At 36.9% G+C, this 26,389-nt stretch overlaps 1 protein-coding gene across 1 annotated transcript; it reads right to left on the bottom strand.

The window, feature by feature from the left end:
* Nucleotides 1-866: 866 nt before the first annotated feature.
* LOC307126172 (protein mono-ADP-ribosyltransferase PARP12) lies at nt 867-26,389 on the bottom strand. Its single transcript, XM_079816578.1, has 12 exons — nt 26,057-26,389; nt 23,190-23,325; nt 16,907-17,276; nt 13,210-13,260; nt 13,006-13,132; nt 12,770-12,935; nt 7,997-8,117; nt 5,665-5,761; nt 5,505-5,580; nt 5,293-5,423; nt 4,155-4,306; nt 867-2,091 (listed from the first exon to the last, which is right to left on the bottom strand). Exons 1-12 carry the CDS (start codon nt 26,326-26,328, stop codon nt 1,538-1,540), a joined length of 2,253 nt encoding a protein of 750 aa, XP_079672704.1. The 5' UTR covers nt 26,329-26,389; the 3' UTR covers nt 867-1,537.

The raw sequence follows: 26,389 nt of genomic DNA, 5'->3' as shown, positions 1-26,389 counted from the left end.
GAGTAAAGCAAGCCAACACGCAAACTGCCACAAGTGAAACTGAAAATAAGCTAAGTTTTAGATGCTCAAAAGCACAATCATCTTCATTAAAATTAATGAGACTAAATGCTCTTACCATAGGTCGCTCGTTCTCATAATGCGGTCTTTGATGTTGAAAAGAGCTGATGAATAAAATACTCATATCGGTTGATTTCGTTGACATGAACTCCGTTAAATGTGCATATAGCACGGGAATTGAAGATCTTTCAAAACATGACCTGCGCGAAAGAGAAAAAAAAATGTACCCAGCACTGCTGAAAATGCACTTCTGAATGCGTCTCTGTCCCCAGCACATTTCAAACCAAACTGACGCCCATGGACGTAGCCTACTTCTCTCTTTTGGTCAGTAAACAAAAACTTCGGTTAACATCATGTCGTCTATAATTACGTGTCAAATCTCTCTGAAATCACAATATTTACACTGGTATATTTATTATAACTTATAATTCAATAAAGATTGATAAACTAATGTTAGTCAGTCGGTAAAAACGAAATGACCGTTAATTTTTCAATTCCGCAAGTGCGCGTCTTTCTGTGGAAGGCAGTAGAAAGCGCGCGCAGATCAGAGGCGCGCAGTAACGAAATATACAAATAAACCCGCGTATATATTATAGAAAATAAAATCTAAAAATAACCTGCAGGGAATGTTATGGGAAGGTTCTTTTTGGGTTACAAAAACACAACCACAAAAATAATTTGGTTCCCCATAAAAATAACCAAACAGGAACCATATGGGAAAGTTCTGAGTTTGCTGAGTGTGAAAGAAAAGTGTGTGTGTATGTCATAATAAATGGCATATACGAAGAGAAAAAAAAACACTTTAAAGTTGTGTACTGGAAAGCTTTATTGTGACAATTATCTCAAATATTGAGATTATTCCAAAGATCAAGACAAAGTATAGATTTCCATTAAAGACAGCAAGGCATAAAAATCCCCTGTGAATATTTCATATTTCATGAATATGTTGATTTTATTTCGGATTATGTAATATTTGAGTATATCTTCCAATGAAACGCCAGTCTTCTCTCCGGTGACATATGCAGGATTCTCCAATCATTTAGTGTTCTCAAACCCCGCCCCCACTGCATACACTTACTTTCAAGAGCCACGCCCACACATCTCAACGTCCAATCAACAACAGATGCGCAGAACCAAACCTAGCCCTACATTTTTTTTAATAATTCGCTACAAACGGATTTAGGAGCCATTTTGATTGCTAAGTTTTTAACGAATGTATATTTCATAAAGAAACTGACACTTCTTTTTTGTTTTGCATAAATTACCAAATTCATGGACAAGACAACCTAAAAGAGGACAAACTCGTGGTTAAAACGGAAGATCTGTCGCTACTTTGGTTTCATCACGACTTTAACCTGAGAGCACAAGACCCCAGAACATCTCTTCCTCTGCCATTTTGAATTCATGCGTAACAATTATAACTTGATTATCAGTTTACTGGCGTCCTCTAAAGCCCACGAAGTGATCACATGGTGCCCAATCAGCAAATGGTGCAGTCTGACTTTGAAGACTTTGAAGAAGCTGAAGTTGAGGAAGAGGATCGTGAGGGAGAAGCATACGAGAAGGAGGAGGAGGAGGAGGTGTTTGTGGAGGAGATGTATGCCGGCGTGGTGGAGGCGACTGAGGAAGGAGCAGCTGAGGAGGTGTTTGTGAAGGAGATGTATGCCGGCGTGGCGCTAACTCTGGCGTTTGTGCTGCTGTATGAAGGAATGGATCTAACCACCGGCTGCACAGCTGGTCTGGTGACCGCAGGACGGATCTGTGGCTCATACTCACTCGGGTCTCTGTACTCGATTAGATACTCGGGGTAGATCTGGTGCTTTTCAAACACAACAAATATGGACGGATCGTAGATGTCGTTCACACAGCTGTCGTAGAAGATGGTGTCTCCTCCATCTTTGGACGGCGGCCGCAGGTAGTCGGAAACGCCTTTGGTGTAGTGGCCAACCAGGATCCGACAAACAAACATGGATCGAGTGCCTGAGTCTTTGGTGTAGCTGTGCGAGTATTTCGCATCCCTGGCAAAATAACTACCTGCAAAAAGAGACGATGGATATTCAAAGCATTCAAATGCCAATTCAGTCATCAATTACCCAGCTAACATAAGAGTAACGCATTACAAGTAACGTAATCTGATTACTTCTGTGGTGTAACGAGTAAAGTAACGCATTACAAGTAATGTAATCAGATTACTTTTGTGATGTAACGAGTAAAGTAACGCATTACAAGTAATGTAATCAGATTACTTCTGTGATGTAACGAGTAAAGTAACGCATTACAAGTAATGTAATCGGATTACTTCTGTGGTGTAACGAGTAAAGTAACGCATTACAAGTAATGTAATCGGATTACTTCTGTGATGTAACGAGTAAAGTAACGCATTACAAGTAATGTAATCAGATTACTTCTGTGATGTAACGAGTAAAGTAACGCATTACAAGTAATGTAATCGGATTACTTCTGTGATGTAACGAGTAAAGTAACGCATTACAAGTAATGTAATCGGATTACTTCTGTGGTGTAACGAGTAAAGTAACGCATTACAAGTAATGTAATCGGATTACTTCTGTGATGTAACGAGTAAAGTAACGCATTACAAGTAATGTAATCAGATTACTTTTGTGAAGTAATGAGTAAAGTAACGCATTACAAGTAATGTAATCGGATTACTTCTGTGATGTAACGAGTAAAGTAACGCATTACAAGTAATGTAATCAGATTACTTCTGTGATGTAACGAGTAAAGTAACGCATTACAAGTAATGTAATCGGATTACTTTTGTGAAGTAACGAGTAAAGTAACGCATTACAAGTAAAGTAATCGGATTACTTTTGTGATGTAATGAGTAAAGTAACGCATTACAAGTAATATAATCGGATTACTTAAGTGAAGTAACGAGTAAAGTAACGCATTACAAGTAAAGTAATCAGATTACTTTTGTGAAGTAACGAGTAAAGTAACGCATTACAAGTAAAGTAATCAGATTACTTTTGTGATGTAATGAGTAAAGTAATGCATTACAAGTAACGTAATCAGATTACTTTTGTGACGTAACGAGTAAAGTAACGCATTACAAGTAACGTAATCAGATTACTTTTGTGACGTAACGAGTAAAGTAACGCATTACAAGTAACGTAATCAGATTACTTTTTTGACGTAACGAGTAAAGTAACGCATTACAAGTAACGTAATCAGATTACTTCTGTGATGTAACGAGTAAAGTAACGCATTGCAAGTACCGTAATCAGATTACTTCTGTGATGTAACGAGTAAAGTAACGCATTACAAGTAAAGTAATCAGATTATTTCTGTGATGTAACGAGTAAAGTAATCAGATTACTTCTGTGATGTAACGAGTAAAGTAATCAGATTACTTCTGTGATGTAACGAGTAAAGTAACGCATTACAAGTAAAGTAATCAGATTACTTTTGTGACGTAACGAGTAAAGTAACGCATTACAAGTAACGTAATCAGATTACTTTTTTGACGTAACGAGTAAAGTAACGCATTACAAGTAACGTAATCAGATTACTTCTGTGATGTAACGAGTAAAGTAACGCATTACAAGTACCGTAATCAGATTACTTCTGTGATGTAACGAGTAAAGTAACGCATTACAAGTAAAGTAATCAGATTATTTCTGTGATGTAACGAGTAAAGTAACGCATTACAAGTAAAGTAATCAGATTATTTCTGTGATGTAACGAGTAAAGTAATCAGATTACTTCTGTGATGTAACGAGTAAAGTAACGCATTACAAGTAAAGTAATCAGATTACTTCTGTGATGTAACGAGTAAAGTAACGCATTACAAGTAACGTAATCAGATTACTTCTGTGATGTATCGAGTAAAGTAATGCATTACAAGTAAAGTAATCAGATTACTTCTGTGATGTAACGAGTATTGCATTACAAGTAAAGTAATCAGATTACTTCTGTGATGTAACGAGTATCGCATTATAAGTAACGTAATCAGATTATCCAAAAATGCAAATTCTGATATTAATTACCCAGCTAACAGCAAACGTTCTCAGGGTGTGTAAATGATGACCGAATTTTTGTATTCTTGTTTATTATCTGGACTTTCTGAACTTCACCTTTTCCATAGGCTGTGCCGTGAGTTCCACAGATCCTCCAGTCGAAGTTGTTCAGGCAGATGGCATCTACATATCTGCTGTCCGTGCCGTGGAAGAGCTGCTTCTCGGCCACATCTCGGCCTCCGTTGCTCTTTTTCATACAATCCTTCTGCCTGAAAGAGGTGCAAAGTATCGCATAAAATGACGTAACGAGTAAAGTAACGCATTACAAGTAACGTAATCAGATTACTTTTGTGAAGTAACGAGTAAAGTAACGCATTACAAGTAAAGTAATCAGATTACTTTTGTGATGTAATGAGTAAAGTAACGCATTACAAGTAAAGTAATCAGATTACTTTTGTGATGTAATGAGTAAAGTAATGCATTACAAGTAATATAATCGTATTACTTCAGTGAAGTAACGAGTAAAGTAACGCATTACAAGTAAAGTAATCAGATTACTTTTGTGAAGTAACGAGTAAAGTAACGCATTACAAGTAAAGTAATCGGATTACTTCTGTGATGTAACGAGTAAAGTAACGCATTACAAGTAATATAATCGGATTACTTCAGTGAAGTAACGAGTAAAGTAACGCATTACAAGTAAAGTAATCAGATTACTTTTGTGATGTAATGAGTAAAGTAACGCATTACAAGTAAAGTAATCAGATTACTTCTGTGATGTAACGAGTAAAGTAACGCATTACAAGTAATGTAATCGGATTACTTCTGTGATGTAACGAGTAAAGTAACGCATTACAAGTAAAGTAATCGGATTACTTCTGTGATGTAACGAGTAAAGTAACGCATTACAAGTAAAGTAATCAGATTACTTCTGTGATGTAACGAGTAAAGTAACGCATTACAAGTAATGTAATCGGATTACTTCTGTGATGTAACGAGTAAAGTAAGGCATTACAAGTAAAGTAATCGGATTACTTCTGTGATGTAACGAGTAAAGTAACGCATTACAAGTAATCAGATTACTTCTGTGATGTAACGAGTAAAGTAACGCATTACAAGTAATGTAATTTTTCATTACTTGTAATTATTGTAAATGTTGCTCTTTTTCATACAATCCTTCTGCCTGAAAGGGGTGCAAACCGTCAGACTTGCTGTAATTCATCTTAGAATGGAAGTGCATGCCTCGGGGACTTACCACTGAAACACTTCCCATAATGCTTTGTTCTGGATCCTGTCAATCTTCAGAATGCTGAAGCCTTTCATGGTGCGATTGAACAGCTCTTTGATTCTGATGTATTCCCCTGCTGTGCTCAGCAGCGACACACTCTGTGCAAAACAGCGCAGAACAACATCAACATGTCGTGCAAATCAGTCACATTGTGAAGGAGTCCTAAAATCTCCGCTCACCTTGAATCCGGTTTCAGGAGTCAGAGCTTTATCCCAGTGTTCCGGCAGAGCCTTGAAATTGTTGGGTGTCCTTTTCCTGAGAACAGATGGGAAGAGGGTCATACTCGTTTCAGAACGTTTGAGAGAGAATGAGTCTGAGCGCAGGAGCACGTTTTCTTACGCTGTCTTGATTGTTCGTACGTCAGCTGCGGACACAAATTTGGGACGACGTCTGATGACTTTTTTGGTTGTGTAGCGTTTGTTTTCCTGGATCATATCTGAAGAGCAAGATTAGATGGCATTAAGACGACAGTCATCGTATTCAGCCTTATTGGCTTACAGAGATGTGTGAAGCTTCTTAAAGATTATCACTGCAATGTTAACCAGTCAGATAATGTTACCATGTTGACAAATGTACTCTCTCACACTCAGTGATGGGAGTAACGCAAGTACGTAATCAGATTACTTTTGTGATGTAACAAGTAACGCATTACAAGTAACGTGCATTATGTAATCAGATTACTTCAGTGATGTAAAGAGTAAAGTAATCAGATTACTTCTGTGATGTAACGAGTATCGCATTACAAGAAACGTGCATTATGTAATCAGATTACTTTTGTGATGTAACGAGTATCGCATTACAAGAAACGTGCATTATGTAATCAGATTACTTTTGTAATGTAACGAGGATCGCATTACAAGAAACGTGCATTATGTAATCAGATTACTTCTGTGATGTAACGAGTATCGCATTACAAGTAACGTGCATTATGTAATCAGATTACTTCAGTGATGTAAAGAGTAAAGTAATCAGATTACTTCTGTGATGTAACGAGTATCGCATTACAAGAAACGTGCATTATGTAATCAGATTACTTTTGTGATGTAACGAGTATCGCATTACAAGAAACGTGCATTATGTAATCAGATTACTTCTGTGATGTAACGAGTATCGCATTACAAGTAACGTGCATTATGTAATCAGATTACTTTGTAATTTAACGAGTAAAGTATCGCATCGCAAGTAACGTGCATTATGTAATCAGATTACTTCTGTGATGTAACGAGTATCGCATTACAAGTAACGTGCATTATGTAATCAGATAACTTTTGTGATGTAACGAGGATCGCATTACAAGTAACGTGCATTATGTAATCAGATTACTTATGTGATGTAACGAGTATCGCATTGCAAGTAACGTGCATTATGTAATCAGATTACTTTTGTGATGTAACGAGGATCGCATTACAAGTAACGTGCATTATGTAATCAGATTACTTTTGTGATGTAACGAGGATCGCATTACAAGTAACGTGCATTATGTAATCAGATTATTTCTGTAATATAACAAGTATCGCATTACAAGTAACGTGCATTATGTAATCAGATTACTTCTGTGATGTAACGAGTATCGCATTACAAGTAATGTGCATTATGTAATCAGATTACTTCTGTGATGTAACGAGTATCTCATTACAAGTAATGTGCATTATGTAATCCAATTACTTTTGTGATGTAACGAGTAAAGTATCGCATTACAAGTAATGTGCATTAAGTAATCAGATTACTTTGTAATTTAACGAGTAAAGTATCGCATTACAAGTATCGTGCATTATGTAATCAGATTACTTCTGTGATGTAACAAGTATCGCATTACAAGTAACGTGCATTATGTAATCAGATTACTTCGGTGATGTAACAAGTATCGCATTACAAGTAACGTGCATTATGTAATCAGATTACTTCTGTGATGTAACAAGTATCGCATTACAAGTAACGTGCATTATGTAATCAGATTACTTTTGTGATGTAACAAGTATCGCATTACAAGTTACGTTATGCATTATGTAATCAGATTACTTTTGTGATGTAACGAGTATCGCATTACAAGTAAAGTGCATTATGTAATCAGATTACTTTTGTGATGTAACGAGTATCGCATTACAAGTAACGTGCATTATGTAATTAGATTACTTTTGTGATGTAACGAGTATCGCATTACAAGTAACGTGCATTATATAATCAGATTACTTTTGTGATGTAACAAGTATCGCATTAAAAGTAACGTGCATTATGTAATCAGATTACTTTCGTGATGTAACGAGTAACGCATTACAAGTAAAGTGCATTATGTAATCAGATTACTTTTGTGATGTAACCAGTATCGCATTACAAGTAACGTGCATTATGTAATCAGATTACTTTTGTGATGTAACAAGTATCGCATTAAAAGTAACGTGCATTATGTAATCAGATTACTTTTTTGAAGCAATACATTACTTTAGAAATTTACAAAAAATTTTAAGTTAGTTACTTTTCATTTGAATACATTTTTATACACTTTTTAAAGTACTGAATTAAAACATTACTTTCAACATTCAATAAACATTTGTACAATAGTTAATATAGTAACTAAAAAGTAACTAAGTATGTAATATATATAGGGAGTAATGCAATATTGTAACGCATCACAAGTAACTTTCCCCAACACTGATGGTAAAGGTGATTTTACCCTGGAAGCTGAGTGTGTACATCTGTGATCCGGCTGAGAACTCCACCACAGCACTGCTATCGGCCTGGTACTTCTGCTCCAGCTCAGCGCTAGAGATGGAGGACAAGTTATGACCCCCGTCCTGATGAATAAAATAGAAATAAAATATAAAATACTTGTAATGCGTTACTTGTTACATCACAGAAGTAATCTGATTACATAATGCACGTTACTTGTAATGCGTTACTTGTTACATCACAAAAGTAATCTGATTACATAATGTACGTTACTTGTAATGCGTTACTTGTTGCATCACAAAAGTAATCTGATTACATAATGTACGTTACTTTTAATGCGTTACTTGTTACATCACAGAAGTAATCTGATTACATAATGTACGTTACTTGTAATGCGATACTCGTTACATCACAAAAGTAATCTGATTACATAATGCACTTTACTTGTAATGCGTTACTTGTTACATCACAGAAGTAATCTGATTACATAATGTACGTTACTTGTAATGCGTTACTTGTTACATCACAGAAGTAATCTGATTACATAATGTACGTTACTTGTAATGCGTTACTTGTTACATCACAGAAGTAACCTGATTACATAATGTACGTTACTTGTAATGCGTTCCTTGTTACATCACAGAAGTAATCTGATTACATAATGTACGTTACTTGTAATGCGATACTCGTTACATCACAAAAGTAATCTGATTACATAATGTACGTTACTTGTAATGCGTTACTTGTTACATCACAGAAGTAATCTGATTACATAATGTACGTTACTTGTAATGCGATACTTGTTACACCACAAAAGTAATCTGATTACATTACTTGTAATGCGGTACTTGTTACATCAAAAAGTAATCTGATTACATTACTTGTAATGCGATACTTGTTACATCACAGAAGTAATCTGATTACATAATGTACGTAACTTGTAATGCATTATTGGTTACATCACAAAGTAATCTGATTACATAATGTACGTTACTTGTACTGTGATACTCGTTACATCACAGAAGTAATCTGATTACATAATGTACATTACTTGTACTGCGATACTCGTTACATCACAGAAGTAATCTGATTACATAATGTACATTACTTGCACTGCGATACTCGTTACATCACAGAAGTAATCTGATTACATAATGTACGTTACTTGTAATGCAATACTCGTTACATCACAGAAGTAATCTGATTACATAATGTACGTTACTTGTACTGCGATACTCGTTACATCACAGAAGTAATCTGATTACATAATGTACGTTACTTGTACTGCGATACTCGTTACATCACAAAAGTAATCTGATTACATAATGTACGTTACTTGTTATGCAATACTCGTTACATCACAAAAGTAATCTGATTACATAATGTACGTTACTTGTTATGCAATACTCGTTACATCACAAAAGTAATCTGATTACATAATGTACGTTACTTGTAATGCGATACTCGTTACATCACAAAAGTAATCTGATTACATAATGTACGTTACTTGTAATGCGTTACTTGTTACATCACAAAAGTAATCTGATTACATAATGTACGTTACTTGTAATGCGTTACTTGTTACATCACAAAAGTAATCTGATTACATAATGTACGTTACTTGTAATGCGTTACTCGTTACATCACAAAAGTAATCGGATTACATAATGTACATTACTTTTAATGCGATACTCGTTACATCACAAAAGTAATCTGATTACATAATGTACATTACTTTTAATGCGTTACTTGTTACATCACAAAAGTAATCTGATTACATAATGTACGTTACTTGTAATGCGTTACTCGTTACATCACAAAAGTAATCGGATTACATAATGTACATTACTTTTAATGCGATACTCGTTACATCACAAAAGTAATCTGATTACATAATGTACAGTACTTTTAATGCGTTACTTGTTACATCACAAAAGTAATCTGATTACATAATGTACGTTACTTGTAATGCGTTACTTGTTACATCACAGAAGTAATCTGATTACATAATGAACGTTACTTGTAATGCGTTACTCGTTACATCACAAAAGTAATCTGATTACATAATGAACGTTACTTGTAATGCGTTACTCGTTACATCACAAAAGTAATCTGATTACATAATGCACGTTACTTGTAATGCGATACTCGTTACATCACAAAAGTAATCTGATTACATAATGTACATTACTTTTAATGCGTTACTTGTTACATCACAAAAGTAATCTGATTACATAATGTACGTTACTTGTAATGCGTTACTCGTTACATCACAAAAGTAATCGGATTACATAATGTACATTACTTTTAATGCGATACTCGTTACATCACAAAAGTAATCTGATTACATAATGTACAGTACTTTTAATGCGTTACTTGTTACATCACAAAAGTAATCTGATTACATAATGTACGTTACTTGTAATGCGTTACTTGTTACATCACAGAAGTAATCTGATTACATAATGAACGTTACTTGTAATGCGTTACTCGTTACATCACAAAAGTAATCTGATTACATAATGAACGTTACTTGTAATGCGTTACTCGTTACATCACAAAAGTAATCTGATTACATAATGCACGTTACTTGTAATGCGATACTCGTTACATCACAAAAGTAATCTGATTACATAATGTACGTTACTTGTACTGCGATACTCGTTACATCACAGAAGTAATCTGATTACATAATGTACGTTACTTGTAATGCAATACTCGTTACATCACAAAAGTAATCTGATTACATAATGTACGTTACTTGTAATGCGATACTCGTTACATCACAAAAGTAATCTGATTACATAATGCACGTTACTTGTAATGCAATACTCGTTACATCACAGAAGTAATCTGATTACATAATGCACGTAACTTGTAATGCGATACTCGTTACATCACAAAAGTAATCTGATTACATAATGCACATTACTTGTAATGCGATACTCGTTACATCACAAAAGTAATCTGATTACATAATGTACGTTACTTGTAATGCGATACTCGTTACATCACAAAAGTAATCTGATTACATAATGCACATTACTTGTAATGCGATACTCGTTACATCACAAAAGTAATCTGATTACATAATGTACGTTACTTGTAATGCGTTACTCGTTACATCACAGAAGTAATCTGATTACATAATGTACGTTACTTGTAATGCGTTACTCGTTACATCACAAAAGTAATCTGATTACATAATGCACGTTACTTGTAATGCGATACTCGTTACATCACAAAAGTAATCTGATTACATAATGCACGTTACTTATAATGCGATACTCGTTACATCACAAAAGTAATCTGATTACATAATGTACGTTACTTGTAATGCGTTACTTGTTACATCACAAAAGTAATCTGATTACATAATGTACGTTACTTGTAATGCGTTACTCGTTACATCACAAAAGTAATCTGATTACATAATGCACGTTACTTGTAATGCGATACTCGTTACATCACAAAAGTAATCTGATTACATAATGCACGTTACTTGTAATGCGATACTCGTTACATCACAAAAGTAATCTGATTACATAATGCACGTTACTTATAATGCGATACTCGTTACATCACAAAAGTAATCTGATTACATAATGTACGTTATTTGTAATGCGATACTCGTAACATCACAAAAGTAATCTGATTACATAATGTACGTTACTTGTAATGCGATACTCGTTACATCACAAAAGTAATCTGATTACATAATGCACGTTACTTATAATGCGATACTCGTTACATCACAAAAGTAATCTGATTACATAATGTACGTTATTTGTAATGCGATACTCGTTACATCACAAAAGTAATCTGATTACATAATGCACGTTACTTATAATGCGATACTCGTTACATCACAAAAGTAATCTGATTACATAATGTACGTTACTTGTAATGCGATACTCGTTACATCACAAAAGTAATCTGATTACATAATGCACGTTACTTATAATGCGATACTCGTTACATCACAAAAGTAATCTGATTACATAATGCACGTTACTCGTAATGTGATACTCGTTACATCACAAAAGTAATCTGATTACATAATGCACGTTACTTGTAATGCGATACTCGTTACATCACAAAAGTAATCTGATTACATAATGCACGTTACTTATAATGCGATACTCGTTACATCACAAAAGTAATCTGATTACATAATGTACGTTATTTGTAATGCGATACTCGTTACATCACAAAAGTAATCTGATTACATAATGTACGTTACTTGTAATGCGATACTCGTTACATCACAAAAGTAATCTGATTACATAATGTACGTTACTTGTAATGCGTTACTCGTTACATCACAAAAGTAATCTGATTACATAATGTACGTTACTTGTAATGCGATACTCGTTACATCACAAAAGTAATCGGATTACATAATGTACGTTACTTTTAATGCGTTACTCGTTACATCACAAAAGTAATCTGATTACATAATGTACGTTACTTGTAATGCGTTACTTGTTACATCACAGAAGTAATCTGATTACATAATGTACGTTACTTGTAATGCGTTACTCGTTACATCACAAAAGTAATCTGATTACATAATGCACGTTACTTGTAATGCGATACTCGTTACATCACAAAAGTAATCTGATTACATAATGCACGTTACTTGTAATGCGATACTTGTTACATCACAAAAGTAATCTGATTACATAATGTACGTTACTTGATGAATAAAATAGAACATCATGAGGCCGTGAAATGTTGAAAAATATAGTTATATTACGCTGTAACAGTCCCGTACCGCTGTAGCATACAGGATCCAGTTTCCATACTCGTCCTGCCAGTACCAAAGCCACTCGGTGGTCAGAATGAAGTTGGGCTGGACCACTGAGGGCACAGTGGACAGACGCCGCACACTGTGAAGGCCTTGGGTCATCGTATCGAAGCAGACGGGGTCCATTCCAGAGCTTCGAGAGACAGAGAATCAGTCAAAACACTCAACACGGCAAACCACAAATGTGAGCGAATCACACACACCTGTATATTCTTGCAGGATCACAGTACTCTTTCTCTATGACCTCATTGTCGGGAAGAGCTTTCCACTCGCATCCTTCCCTAACTTCCCATTTGTACGGCACGCTGGAATGCTCTTTAAAACACGAGTCTGGAAAACAAGAGAGCAGCTCAGGTCACGTCGCACACACGACTCTATGCATCACATGATCAGAGTTACGCCCTTACCTCCGTGTATGCAGTGGCCTTTGATGAAATACATGCAGATCTCGGTTTTCTCTAAGGGGAGAGACAGACACATCTTCAAACTGCTCACTGAATCTCTTAAAGTCATATTGAACAGTTCAGGACAGACCTGCAAACTCCTCAGAGTAAAAAAGGTGACAGTGTCGCAACTTACACATTTCTGTGCGTCACTTTTAAAGGTCCCATGGCATAGCATTTTTCTATTATTTTATAATGTTTCCTGAGGTGTACTTATATTGTTAGTATGATTTTTACATCATAAAATGTCATAATTTAGAAATAAAAGGCATTTTTTCTATACTGCTGTTTGCCCTGTGGCTGAATGCCCTGCTTCAAGAGGCGTGTCTGCTGTGAGACTTCAGTGAAAATGCCCACTGTTGTGATTGGCTGACATCTTTGCATTTGAAATGAGCGGAGGGGGCGTGGTTTAACGAGGTCTACGAGGCACGAGCAGCTGCCAGAGAGACGGATGGACCTGAGTTCACTTCACATCAGTTCTCTCAGCATGTCTGAACTGTTGTAGTTACAGCATATACTTCAGGTTATTGGTCTATTTCTAGTCGGAGGGACTGTCACTCATGTCAGAAAGTTAGTAACTTTAGTAAATTATGGATCAGCGCTGACTGGAGACGCGAACAGTTTAGAACGATTCAGTCCGATTTGGTGAACTGATTCGGTTCACTAAAAAGAACCGGTTCAAAAGAATGATTCGTTCGCGAACCGGACATCACTAATGTACCAGAGACGGAGCTCAGCGATTGCTAACAAAGTTATTTATAGTAACTAATGAGTTGTGAGAGCGCTGTCAGTCAGCGCGAGTTTATTGTGTTTGTATCTGAGAGTTCTGAATAAACACGAGTCCCAGTCACGCCGAGTCCGTCTTCATCATTATTACCAACTTTGTAACACATGCAAAGTACCATTACAGCTGTCGAGATGAACGAGTTAGTAAGTGTTGATTAAAGCATTATTTCTAGATATGTTCCAATCATATGAAAAGCCATAAAATGAAAATTTCATGCCATGGGACCTTTAAAAAAAATTTTACAACACAAAAACGCCTGGAACTCAAGGAAGTGTTGTGACGCATGACAAAAAAATTAAAGACTGACAGTAGGAGTGTAACGGCACACAAAACTGACGGTTCGGTACAGCAGTTTTACAAAATTGCTTTTTATTTATTTTTTATATTTAACAGTGGTTTACTGAGGAAGACAAAAAGTGTCTGTCCTTGAATGAATTAAATTATATCTAAAAGTTTATTGAAAATATTTCTGTAAATGATATAGGGAGCCCTTACTCGCACATTAATATTAAAGGTTAACAACAGAGCCCAAACTATTAGCCGTAATTCAGCTGATGTTTATTTTTAGGTTTAATAATCAACACTCAAATAACACACAGTACACAAACATGTAAACTTCACATAAGGCATTTTTTGCATTAACTTCTAAATCTAATTATAAAATAGCTTTTTTCTCCAATTCGTTGAAATATAATCATTTATATAAATTATTTTGACAGGCTTATTTAACATGCATGAAATAATCAAGACATTACTAACAGGTTCAGTAGAATATAATGAATATAACGGCTAATAATAACGGCTAATATAATGAATATAACGGCTAATAATAACGGCTAATATAATGAATATAACGGCTAATATAATGAATATAACGGCTAATATAATGAATATAACGGCAATGAATATAACGGCTAATAATAACGGCTAATATAATGAATATAACGGCTAATAATAACGGCTAATATAATGAATATAACGGCTAATAATAACGGCTAATATAATGAATATAACGGCTAATATAATGAATATAACGGCAATGAATATAACGGCTAATAATAACGGCTAATATAATGAATATAATGGCTAATATAATGAATATAACGGCAATGAATATAACGGCTAATATAATGAATATAACGGCTAATAATAACGGCTAATATAATGAATATAACGGCTAATAATAACGGCTAATATAATGAATATAACGGCTAATATAATGAATATAACGGCTAATAATAACGGCTAATATAATGAATATAACGGCTAATATAATGAATATAACGGCTAATATAATGAATATAACGGCAATGAATATAACGGCTAATAATAACGGCTAATATAATGAATATAACGGCTAATAATAACGGCTAATATAATGAATATAACGGCTAATAATAACGGCTAATATAATGAATATAACGGCTAATAATAACGGCTAATATAATGAATATAACGGCTAATAATAACGGCTAATATAATGAATATAACGGCTAATATAATGAATATAACGGCAATGAATATAACGGCTAATAATAACGGCTAATATAATGAATATAACGGCTAATATAATGAATATAACGGCTAATATAATGAATATAACGGCTAATATAATGAATATAGGCTAATATAATGAATATAACGGCTAATATAATGAATATAACGGCTAATATAATGAATATAGGCTAATATAATGAATATAACGGCTAATAATAACGGCTAATATAATGAATATAACGGCTAATAATAACGGCTAATATAATGAATATAACGGCTAATATAATGAATATAACGGCTAATATAATGAATATAACGGCTAATATAATGAATATAACGGCTAATAATAACGGCTAATATAATGAATATAGGCTAATATAATGAATATAACGGCTAATATAATGAATATAACGGCAATGAATATAACGGCTAATAATAACGGCTAATATAATGAATATAACGGCTAATATAATGAATATAACGGCTAATATAATGAATATAACGGCAATGAATATAACGGCTAATAATAACGGCTAATATAATGAATATAGGCTAATATAATGAATATAACGGCTAATATAATGAATATAACGGCTAATATAATGAACATAAATGCTAATATAATGAATATAACGGCTAATATAATGAATATAACGGCTAATATAATGAACATAAATGCTAATATAATGAATATAACGGCTAATATAATGAATATAACGGCCAATATAATGAATATAACGACTAATATAATGAATATAACGGCTAATATAATGAATATATTTATTGAAAGAGTTGATTTCTCTAGTGAATAAAAGTCTGTGGACACTGAATGACTGCCTGAGGTAAATGTGATGCTAACGCTACATGACATTGTTTAGTTTACAGAAGTTTTATTGATGTCTTTCCGCTGTTGAAACACTTATTTAGCGATTACACCACATATATACATGACAGTAAGTTGTAATGTATCCTCAGCATACCTTCAGATGTTCATTCATGTTTATTCTTTAGTAAGAGATGATCGATCGCCTTCACAGATGATCGCGCGGCCGCTTGAACTGTGATCAGTCAAGCCACATAGAGCGTCAAAACGGCATTTATCGTTTGAATTTCGTGGTAAAACGGACTGAATACTTAATATATTCGGGTGGGAACCCGGATTGAAGTGTGTTCCGCGCTTAAAACAAGCCGACTGTGAACTGTTAAAGATTGCACCCGGAAAACCGTTCAGTAACGTCACCCCCCCCCCCCCCAAAAAAAAAACAAAAACTCTCCAGTTCTACGCGATTAACGTAAATGACTCAATTGAATAAGAAAACGGCGATTGTCGCCGAAAAGACAAGTTTGCAGGTGTGTAGTAGCGGTGAGATGTGGCACCTTTGTGTGATTGTGGAGGCCTCTGAGGCTCTTGGCCTGGGTTAAATCCGCTCGACTGGCGGCGATACTGTGCGTTCGGGCCTCTTCGGGGGTTCTGGCCGCCGGCGTTTGGACCTGGACCGGGCTTGTCTTTGGAACGACGCCTCAGGACTTCGATGTTTGAGTAGAGATCCTTCATGATGGGCATGAGCTCGTTGGGAATCCCTCTGTCCTGCAGGGTCTTCAGCGGATGCGGCTCGTAGAAGTCATGAGCGCGAGGACAGTCGCAGGGGCCGCGCAGATACTTCTCGCAGATGTGGAGCCGCTTACAGTTCTCGCCGTCCGGACATCGGCCGAACTGGCCCGACCCGTTATTATAGGAGTGACACACCTAAAACACAAGCACGATTCTACGGGATTCTTGTGGAAGCCACGGGATAAAAATAACAACGTCAAACTTTATAACTCACAATTGCGACTTTTTGCGACTTTTTTATTTATTATGCATACCAAGATACTACAACCCCAAATCAGAAAAAGTTGTGACAGTATGGAAAACGCAAAAAAAAAAATCTAAATTTACTTTGACTTGTATTTCATTGCAGACAATATGAACACAAAATATTTCATGTTTTGTCTGGTCAACTTCATGTCATTTGTAAATATGCATCCTTTCCTGTCATTCAGACCTGCAACACATTTCAAAAAAAGTTGGGACAGGAGCAATTTAGGGCTAGTAATGAGGTAAAATGGTTAAATAATGATGTGATTTGAAACAGGTGATGTCAACAGGTGATTGTAATTATGATTTGGTACAAAAGCAGCATCCAAGAAAGGTCTAATCCTTTAGGAGCAAAGATGGGCCGAGGATCGCCAGTTTGCCAACAAATACATGAGAAAATTATTGAAATGTTTAAAATGTTCCTCAAAGAAAGATAGGAAAAGATTTGGATATTTCACATTCAACAGTGCATAACATAATTAAAAGATTGAAGGAATCTGGAGGAATTTCAGTGCGTAAAGGACAAGGGCGCAAGCCTAAGCTGAACAACCGTGATCTCCGATCCCTCAGGCGGCACTGCATCAAGAATCGTCATCATCTAGAAGCCATATCACCACATGGGCTCAGGACTACTTTGGCAAACCTTTGTCAAGTACCACAATACGTAGTTACATCCACAAATGCCAGTTAAACTGTACTGTGGCAAAAGGAAGCCCTATGAAGCGCCGTCGACTTCTCTGGGCTCGAGGCATCTGGGAGGATCATCACACAGTGGAAACGTGTACTGTGCTCAGATGAAGCAGTATTTCAGCTATTTTTTGGGAGGAATGGACGCCGTGTGCTCCGGACCAAAGAAGAAAAGGATCATCCAGACTGTTACCAGCAACACGTCCAGAAGCCAGGGTCTGTCATGGTATGGGGTTGTGTCAGTGCCCTTGGCAAAGGTAACTTGCACTTCTGTGAAGGCACCATTAATGCTGAAAAGTACATCGAGATTTTTGGAGCATCTTCAAGAAGACATCTTTTCCAGGGACGTCCATGCATATTTCAACAAGACAATGCAAAACCACATTCTGCACACATTACAAAGTCCCGACCTGTCTCCAATAGAGAATGTGTGGAAGAGCCCGAACTGTTGCCCACCTTAAGACTTGTTTGCAGGAAGAATGGGACAAAATTACACCTGAAACACTTCATCACTTGGTGTCTTCAGTCCCTAAACGTCTTTTAAGTGTTGTGAAAAGGAACGGCAACATTACAAAGTGGTAAATGCTTTACTGTCCCAACTTTTTTTGAAATGTGTTGCAGGTCTGAATGACAGGAAAGGATGCATATTTACAAATGACATGAAGTTGACCAGACAAAACATGAAATATTTTGTGTTCATATTGTCTGCAATGAAATACAGGTCAAAGTAAATTTAGAAATCACTTCTTTTTTCTTTTTTTTTGCATTTTCCATACTGTCCCAACTTTTTCTGATTTGGGGTTGTATTTACAGGAGACAAATACAAAATAACCAAGGCCAATAAAATATACAGTACAACAATCAACTGTGTGTGTGTGTGTGTGTGTGTGTGTGTGTGTGTGTGTGTGTGTGTGTGTGTGTGTGTGTGTGTGTGTGTGTGTGTGTGTGTGTGTGTGTGTGTGTAAGTGTAACTGGGTGTGGTAGAGGAAATATACAAACAAAGAAACATCTATATGTGTATACCAACTAGTGTGTGATGCATTAAAAAAGCGTGACGTGCAGTGTAGAACCAGCCCAGGTCAAAGCCCAGGTCACCACGCCCGTGTGTGTGTGTGTGTGTGTGTGTGTGTGTGTGTGTTTATTTTCTTCCTCTTCCTTGTTTAACCTCTCAATAAATGTGTATGTATTTCATCTAATATGTGATTAAATATGTGCTAAACCGGCCAGAGGCAAGAGATCAAGAGAAAATCTCTCATAATTCTGACTTTATTTATTATAATTCTGTCTTAATTTATTATAATTCTAAGTTTATATCTCATAACTCTGACTTTATCACAATTCTAAGTTTATATCTCATAATTCTGACTTTATTATGATTCTCAGTTTATATCTCATAACTCTGACTTTATCACAATTCTAAGTTTATATCTCATAACTCTGACTTTATTATAATTCTAAGTTTATATCTCATAACTCTGACTTTATCACAATTCTAAGTTTATATCTCATAACTCTGACTTTATTATAATTCTAAGTTTATATCTCATAACTCTGACTTTATTATAATTCTAAGTTTATATCTCATAATTCTGACTTTATTATAATTCTCAGTTTATATCTCATAACTCTGACTCTATTATAATTCTAAGTTTATATCTCATAATTCTGACTTTATTATGATTCTCAGTTTATATCTCATAACTCTGACTTTATTATGATTCTCAGTTTATATCTCATAACTCTGAATTTATTATGATTCTCAGTTTATATCTCATAACTCTGACTTTATTATGATTCTCAGTTTATATCTCATAACTCTGACTCTATTATGATTCTCAGTTTATATCTCATAACTCTGACTCTATTATAATTCTCAGTTTATATCTCATAACTCTGACTCTATTATGATTCTCAGTTTATATCTCATAACTCTGACTCTATTATGATTCTCAGTTTATATCTCATAACTCTGACTTTATTATAATTCTCAGTTTATATCTCATAACTCTGACTTTATTATAATTCTCAGTTTATATCTGACTTTATTATAATTCTCAGTTTATATCTCATAACTCTGACTTTATTATAATTCTCAGTTTATATCTCATAACTCTGACTTTATTATAATTCTCAGTTTATATCTGACTTTATTATAATTCTCAGTTTATATCTCATAACTCTGACTCTATTATGATTCTCAGTTTATATCTCATAACTCTGACTTTATTATGATTCTCAGTTTATATCTCATAACTCTGACTTTATTATGATTCTCAGTTTATATCTCATAACTCTGACTTTATTATGATTCTCAGTTTATATCTGATTCTGACAGTCGAGCCGGGGCTGAACCCAGGTTCCCCAGATCCGGCTCAGAGTTAGCCTGAGTTAGAGTAGGAAGGATAGAGTATCTATAGAGTAGAGTTAGAGTAGGAAGGATAGAGTAGCTATAGAGTAGAGTTAGAGTAGGAAGGATAGAGTAGCTATAGAGTAGAGTTAGAGTAGGAAGGATAGAGTAGCTATAGAGTAGAGTTAGAGTAGGAAGGATAGAGTAGCTATAGAGTAGAGTTAGAGTAGGAAGGATAGAGTAGCTATAGAGTAGAGTTAGAGTAGGAAGGATAGAGTAGCTATAGAGTAGAGTTAGAGTAGGAAGGATAGAGTAGCTATAGAGTAGAGTTAGAGTAGGAAGGATAGAGTAGCTATAGAGTAGAGTTAGAGTAGGAAGGATAGAGTATCTATAGAGTAGAGTTAGAGTAGGAAGGATAGAGTAGCTATAGAGTAGAGTTAGAGTAGGAAGTATAGAGTAGCTATAGAGTAGAGTTAGAGTAGGAAGGATAGAGTAGCTATAGAGTAGAGTTAGAGTAGGAAGGATAGAGTAGCTATAGAGTAGAGTTAGAGTAGGAAGGATAGATTATCTATAGAGTAGAGTTAGAGTAGGAAGGATAGAGTAGCTATAGAGTAGAGTTAGAGTAGGAAGGATAGATTATCTATAGAGTAGAGTTAGAGTAGGAAGGATAGATTATCTATAGAGTAGAGTTAGAGTAGGAAGGATAGAGTAGCTATAGAGTAGAGTTAGAGTAGGAAGGATAGAGTATCTATAGAGTAGAGTTAGAGTAGGAAGGATAGAGTATCTATAGAGTAGAGTTAGAGTAGGAAGTATAGAGTAGCTATAGAGTAGAGTTAGAGTAGGAAGGATAGAGTAGCTATAGAGTAGAGTTAGAGTAGGAAGGATAGAGTAGCTATAGAGTAGAGTTAGAGTAGGAAGGATAGATTATCTATAGAGTAGAGTTAGAGTAGGAAGGATAGAGTAGCTATAGAGTAGAGTTAGAGTAGGAAGGATAGAGTATCTATAGAGTAGAGTTAGAGTAGGAAGGATAGATTATCTATAGAGTAGAGTTAGAGTAGGAAGGATAGAGTATCTATAGAGTAGAGTTAGAGTAGGAAGGATAGAGTAGCTATAGAGTAGAGTTAGAGTAGGAAGGATAGAGTATCTATAGAGTAGAGTTAGAGTAGGAAGGATAGAGTATCTATAGAGTAGAGTTAGAGTAGGAAGGATAGAGTAGCTATAGAGTAGAGTTAGAGTAGGAAGGATAGAGTATCTATAGAGTAGAGTTAGAGTAGGAAGGATAGAGTAGCTATAGAGTAGAGTTAGAGTAGGAAGGATAGAGTATCTATAGAGTAGAGTTAGAGTAGGAAGGATAGATTATCTATAGAGTAGAGTTAGAGTAGGAAGGATAGAGTAGCTATAGAGTAGAGTTAGAGTAGGAAGGATAGAGTAGCTATAGAGTAGAGTTAGAGTAGGAAGGATAGAGTAGCTATAGAGTAGAGTTAGAGTAGGAAGGATAGAGTAGCTATAGAGTAGAGTTAGAGTAGGAAGGATAGATTATCTATAGAGTAGAGTTAGAGTAGGAAGGATAGAGTAGCTATAGAGTAGAGTTAGAGTAGGAAGGATAGAGTAGCTATAGAGTAGAGTTAGAGTAGGAAGGATAGAGTAGCTATAGAGTAGAGTTAGAGTAGGAAGGATAGAGTAGCTATAGAGTAGAGTTAGAGTAGGAAGGATAGAGTAGCTATAGAGTAGAGTTAGAGTAGGAAGGATAGAGTAGCTATAGAGTAGAGTTAGAGTAGGAAGGATAGAGTAGCTATAGAGTAGAGTTAGAGTAGGAAGGATAGAGTAGCTATAGAGTAGAGTTAGAGTAGGAAGGATAGAGTATCTATAGAGTAGAGTTAGAGTAGGAAGGATAGAGTAGCTATAGAGTAGAGTTAGAGTAGGAAGGATAGAGTAGCTATAGAGTAGAGTTAGAGTAGGAAGGATAGAGTAGCTATAGAGTAGAGTTAGAGTAGGAAGGATAGAGTAGCTATAGAGTAGAGTTAGAGTAGGAAGGATAGATTATCTATAGAGTAGAGTTAGAGTAGGAAGGATAGAGTAGCTATAGAGTAGAGTTAGAGTAGGAAGGATAGAGTAGCTATAGAGTAGAGTTAGAGTAGGAAGGATAGAGTAGCTATAGAGTAGAGTTAGAGTAGGAAGGATAGAGTAGCTATAGAGTAGAGTTAGAGTAGGAAGGATAGAGTAGCTATAGAGTAGAGTTAGAGTAGGAAGGATAGAGTATCTATAGAGTAGAGTTAGAGTAGGAAGGATAGAGTAGCTATAGAGTAGAGTTAGAGTAGGAAGGATAGATTATCTATAGAGTAGAGTTAGAGTAGGAAGGATAGAGTATCTATAGAGTAGAGTTAGAGTAGGAAGGATAGAGTAGCTATAGAGTAGAGTTAGAGTAGGAAGGATAGAGTAGCTATAGAGTAGAGTTAGAGTAGGAAGGATAGATTATCTATAGAGTAGAGTTAGAGTAGGAAGGATAGAGTAGCTATAGAGTAGAGTTAGAGTAGGAAGGATAGATTATCTATAGAGTAGAGTTAGAGTAGGAAGGATAGAGTAGCTATAGAGTAGAGTTAGAGTAGGAAGGATAGAGTAGCTATAGAGTAGAGTTAGAGTAGGAAGGATAGAGTAGCTATAGAGTAGAGTTAGAGTAGGAAGGATAGAGTAGCTATAGAGTAGAGTTAGAGTAGGAAGGATAGAGTATCTATAGAGTAGAGTTAGAGTAGGATAAGTGGAGCTCTTACGGCCGGAAGGAGAGACGGGTCGCTCTGCAGAAGCAGAACACACAGCTGCCTCAGGTCCAGTGTGTCCAGACCATGAGCCGTCAGAACCAGCGCATTCTGACCCGACAGCACATCATGGCTGAACCGGCATCCGCGTCTGTGGAGGAGAACAATAACCATTTCTACAGGCTCATTTATTAATAACAGAACATCTGAGTAATATTAGCATAAAGGGTGAGATTGGCCCTGGTGTTCCCTCATCATCGCTCTGAAACGACCCCACAGCTTCAGTTACTCATTCATGATCATTTCACACAATTATTTTTTTTCAAATTAATTTAAATATTAAAGTTTCGGTGTCTTAATTAAGTGCTTGTACTGTAATTACAGTAAATGGCTGATGTCGTGCTGCTGGGACTTCACCCTTGCTGGCTCACTATTGGCTGATTCAGAGGATCAGGGCGGCCATTTTGTGTTGACGTCAGTGTAGACCATAGTTTACAACACTCAGTCAGCACTCAGAGAGACAGACAGACAGACGGATAGACAGACAGACGGATAGACAGACAGAAGGATAGACAGACAGACAGATAGACAGACGGATAGACAGACAGACGGATAGACAGACAGACGGATAGACAGACGGATAGACAGACAGACAGATAGACAGACGGATAGACAGACAGACGGATAGACAGACAGATAGACAGACAGACGGATAGACAGAAGGATAGACAGACAGACGGATAGACAGACAGACGGATAGACAGACAGACAGATAGACAGACAGACGGATAGACAGAAGGATAGACAGACAGACGGATAGACGGATAGACAGACGGATAGACAGACAGACAGATAGACAGACGGATAGACAGAGAGACAGACAGACAGACGGATAGACAGACGGATAGACAGACAGACGGATAGACAGAAGGATAGACAGACAGACGGATAGACAGACAGACGGATAGACAGACGGATAGACAGACAGACAGATAGACAGACAGACAGGCGGATAGACAGACAGACGTATAGACAGATGGATAGACAGTAGGATAGACAGACAGACGGATAGACAGACGGATAGACAGACAGATAGACAGACGGACAGGCGGATAGACAGACAGACGGATAGACAGACGGACAGGCGGATAGACAGACAGACGGATAGACAGACAGACGGATAGACAGACGGATAGACAGAGAGACAGACAGACAGACGGATAGACAGACGGATAGACAGACAGACGGATAGACAGAAGGATAGACAGACAGACGGATAGACAGACAGACGGATAGACAGACGGATAGACAGACAGACAGATAGACAGACGGACAGGCGGATAGACAGACGGACAGGCGGATAGACAGATAGACAGACGGACAGGCGGATAGACAGACAGACAGATAGACAGACGGACAGGCGGATAGACAGACAGACGGATAGACAGACAGACGGATAGACAGACGGATAGACAGAGAGACAGACAGACAGACGGATAGACAGACGGATAGACAGACAGACGGATAGACAGAAGGATAGACAGACAGACGGATAGACAGACAGACGGATAGACAGACAGACGGATAGACAGACGGATAGACAGACAGACAGATAGACAGACGGACAGGCGGATAGACAGACAGACGTATAGACAGATGGATAGACAGTAGGATAGACAGACAGACAGACGGATAGACAGACAGACGGATAGACAGACGGATAGACAGACAGACAGATAGACAGACAGACAGGCGGATAGACAGACAGACGTATAGACAGATGGATAGACAGTAGGATAGACAGACAGACAGACGGATAGACAGACAGACGGATAGACAGACAGACAGGCGGATAGACAGACAGACGTATAGACAGATGGATAGACAGACAGACAGACAGACGGATAGACAGACAGACAGGCGGATAGACAGACAGACGTATAGACAGATGGATAGACAGACAGACAGACGGAGAGACAGACAGACAGAGAGACAGACAGACAGAGAGACAGACAGAGAGACAGACAGACAGACAAAGGGATAGACCGACACAGGGATAGACAGACAGAGGGATAGACAGACAGAGGGATAGACAGACAGAGGGATAGACAGACAGAGGGATAGACAGACAGAGAGACAGACAGACAGACAGAGAGACAGACAGAGGGATAGAGAGAGAGAGACAGACAGACAGAGAGACAGACAGACAGAGAGACAGACAGACAGACAGACAGACAGACAGACAGACAGACAGAGAGACAGACAGACAGAGGGATAGAGAGAGAGACAGACAGACAGAGAGACAGACAGACAGAGAGACAGACAGACAGAGAGACAGACAGACAGACAGAGAGACAGACAGACAGAGGGATAGACAGACAGAGAGACAGACAGACAAAGGGATAGACCGACACAGGGATAGACAGACAGAGGGATAGACAGACAGAGGGATAGACAGACAGAGGGATAGACAGACAGACAGACAGACAGACAGACAGACAGACATCTGGCCGTTTAAATGTGAATGTTTGACAGTGGAGTTTGAGCCAAGACTGTTTAAACTACAACTGTCAAAAATGTCGTCAATGCAAGTCTATGGGATTGTAATGTAATGTAAGTCTATTTATGATTATTAATATTAATTTGACCAAGTCAGAGCAGTCTGAAGGTCTGAGTCGAGTTTGGTGAGTATAGTGTTAAAGCTCTGGCAGTTTAACAGTCAGACATGTCAGTCTCAGAAGAAGAAGAAGAAGAAGAAGAAGAAGAAGTAGCATTTCAGTACGGCTGTAATAAAATATATCTCATTTCCTTTCTTTGTGAACACACACACACACACACACACACACACACACACACACACACACACACACACACACACACACCTTCCTCTGGCGAAGCGGCAGGAACCGAAAAGATGCCATTTGCACAGGTGCAGATTCGCGCAGCCCGAGCAGGTTTGGGCTCGACACAGGCGAACTTTGGTCCGGGCGATCGCGGTCTTCAGTCCGTTCATCACGGCCACCTCACACGACTCGCTCCGGCTGAGGATTGAATCCATGGCTCCTTCATTTATACCGAATACTGATATTAAATCATCGAGCTTCATAGATCCATTATGCGCACAAATAATCTGAACGATCGACGCCTCGGCCATGTTGTCGAAACAGACCGAAATAAAAGTCAACCGCCGCCAGGAAAGGAAAACGAAACTTAAT

Source organism: Gobio gobio (assembly GCF_949357685.1).
Source record: "Gobio gobio genome assembly, chromosome: 5".
Lineage (NCBI taxonomy): Eukaryota > Metazoa > Chordata > Actinopteri > Cypriniformes > Gobionidae > Gobio > Gobio gobio.
The sequence above is the reverse complement of the archived record's forward strand: the minus strand, read 5'-3'. Positions and strand labels throughout refer to the sequence as shown.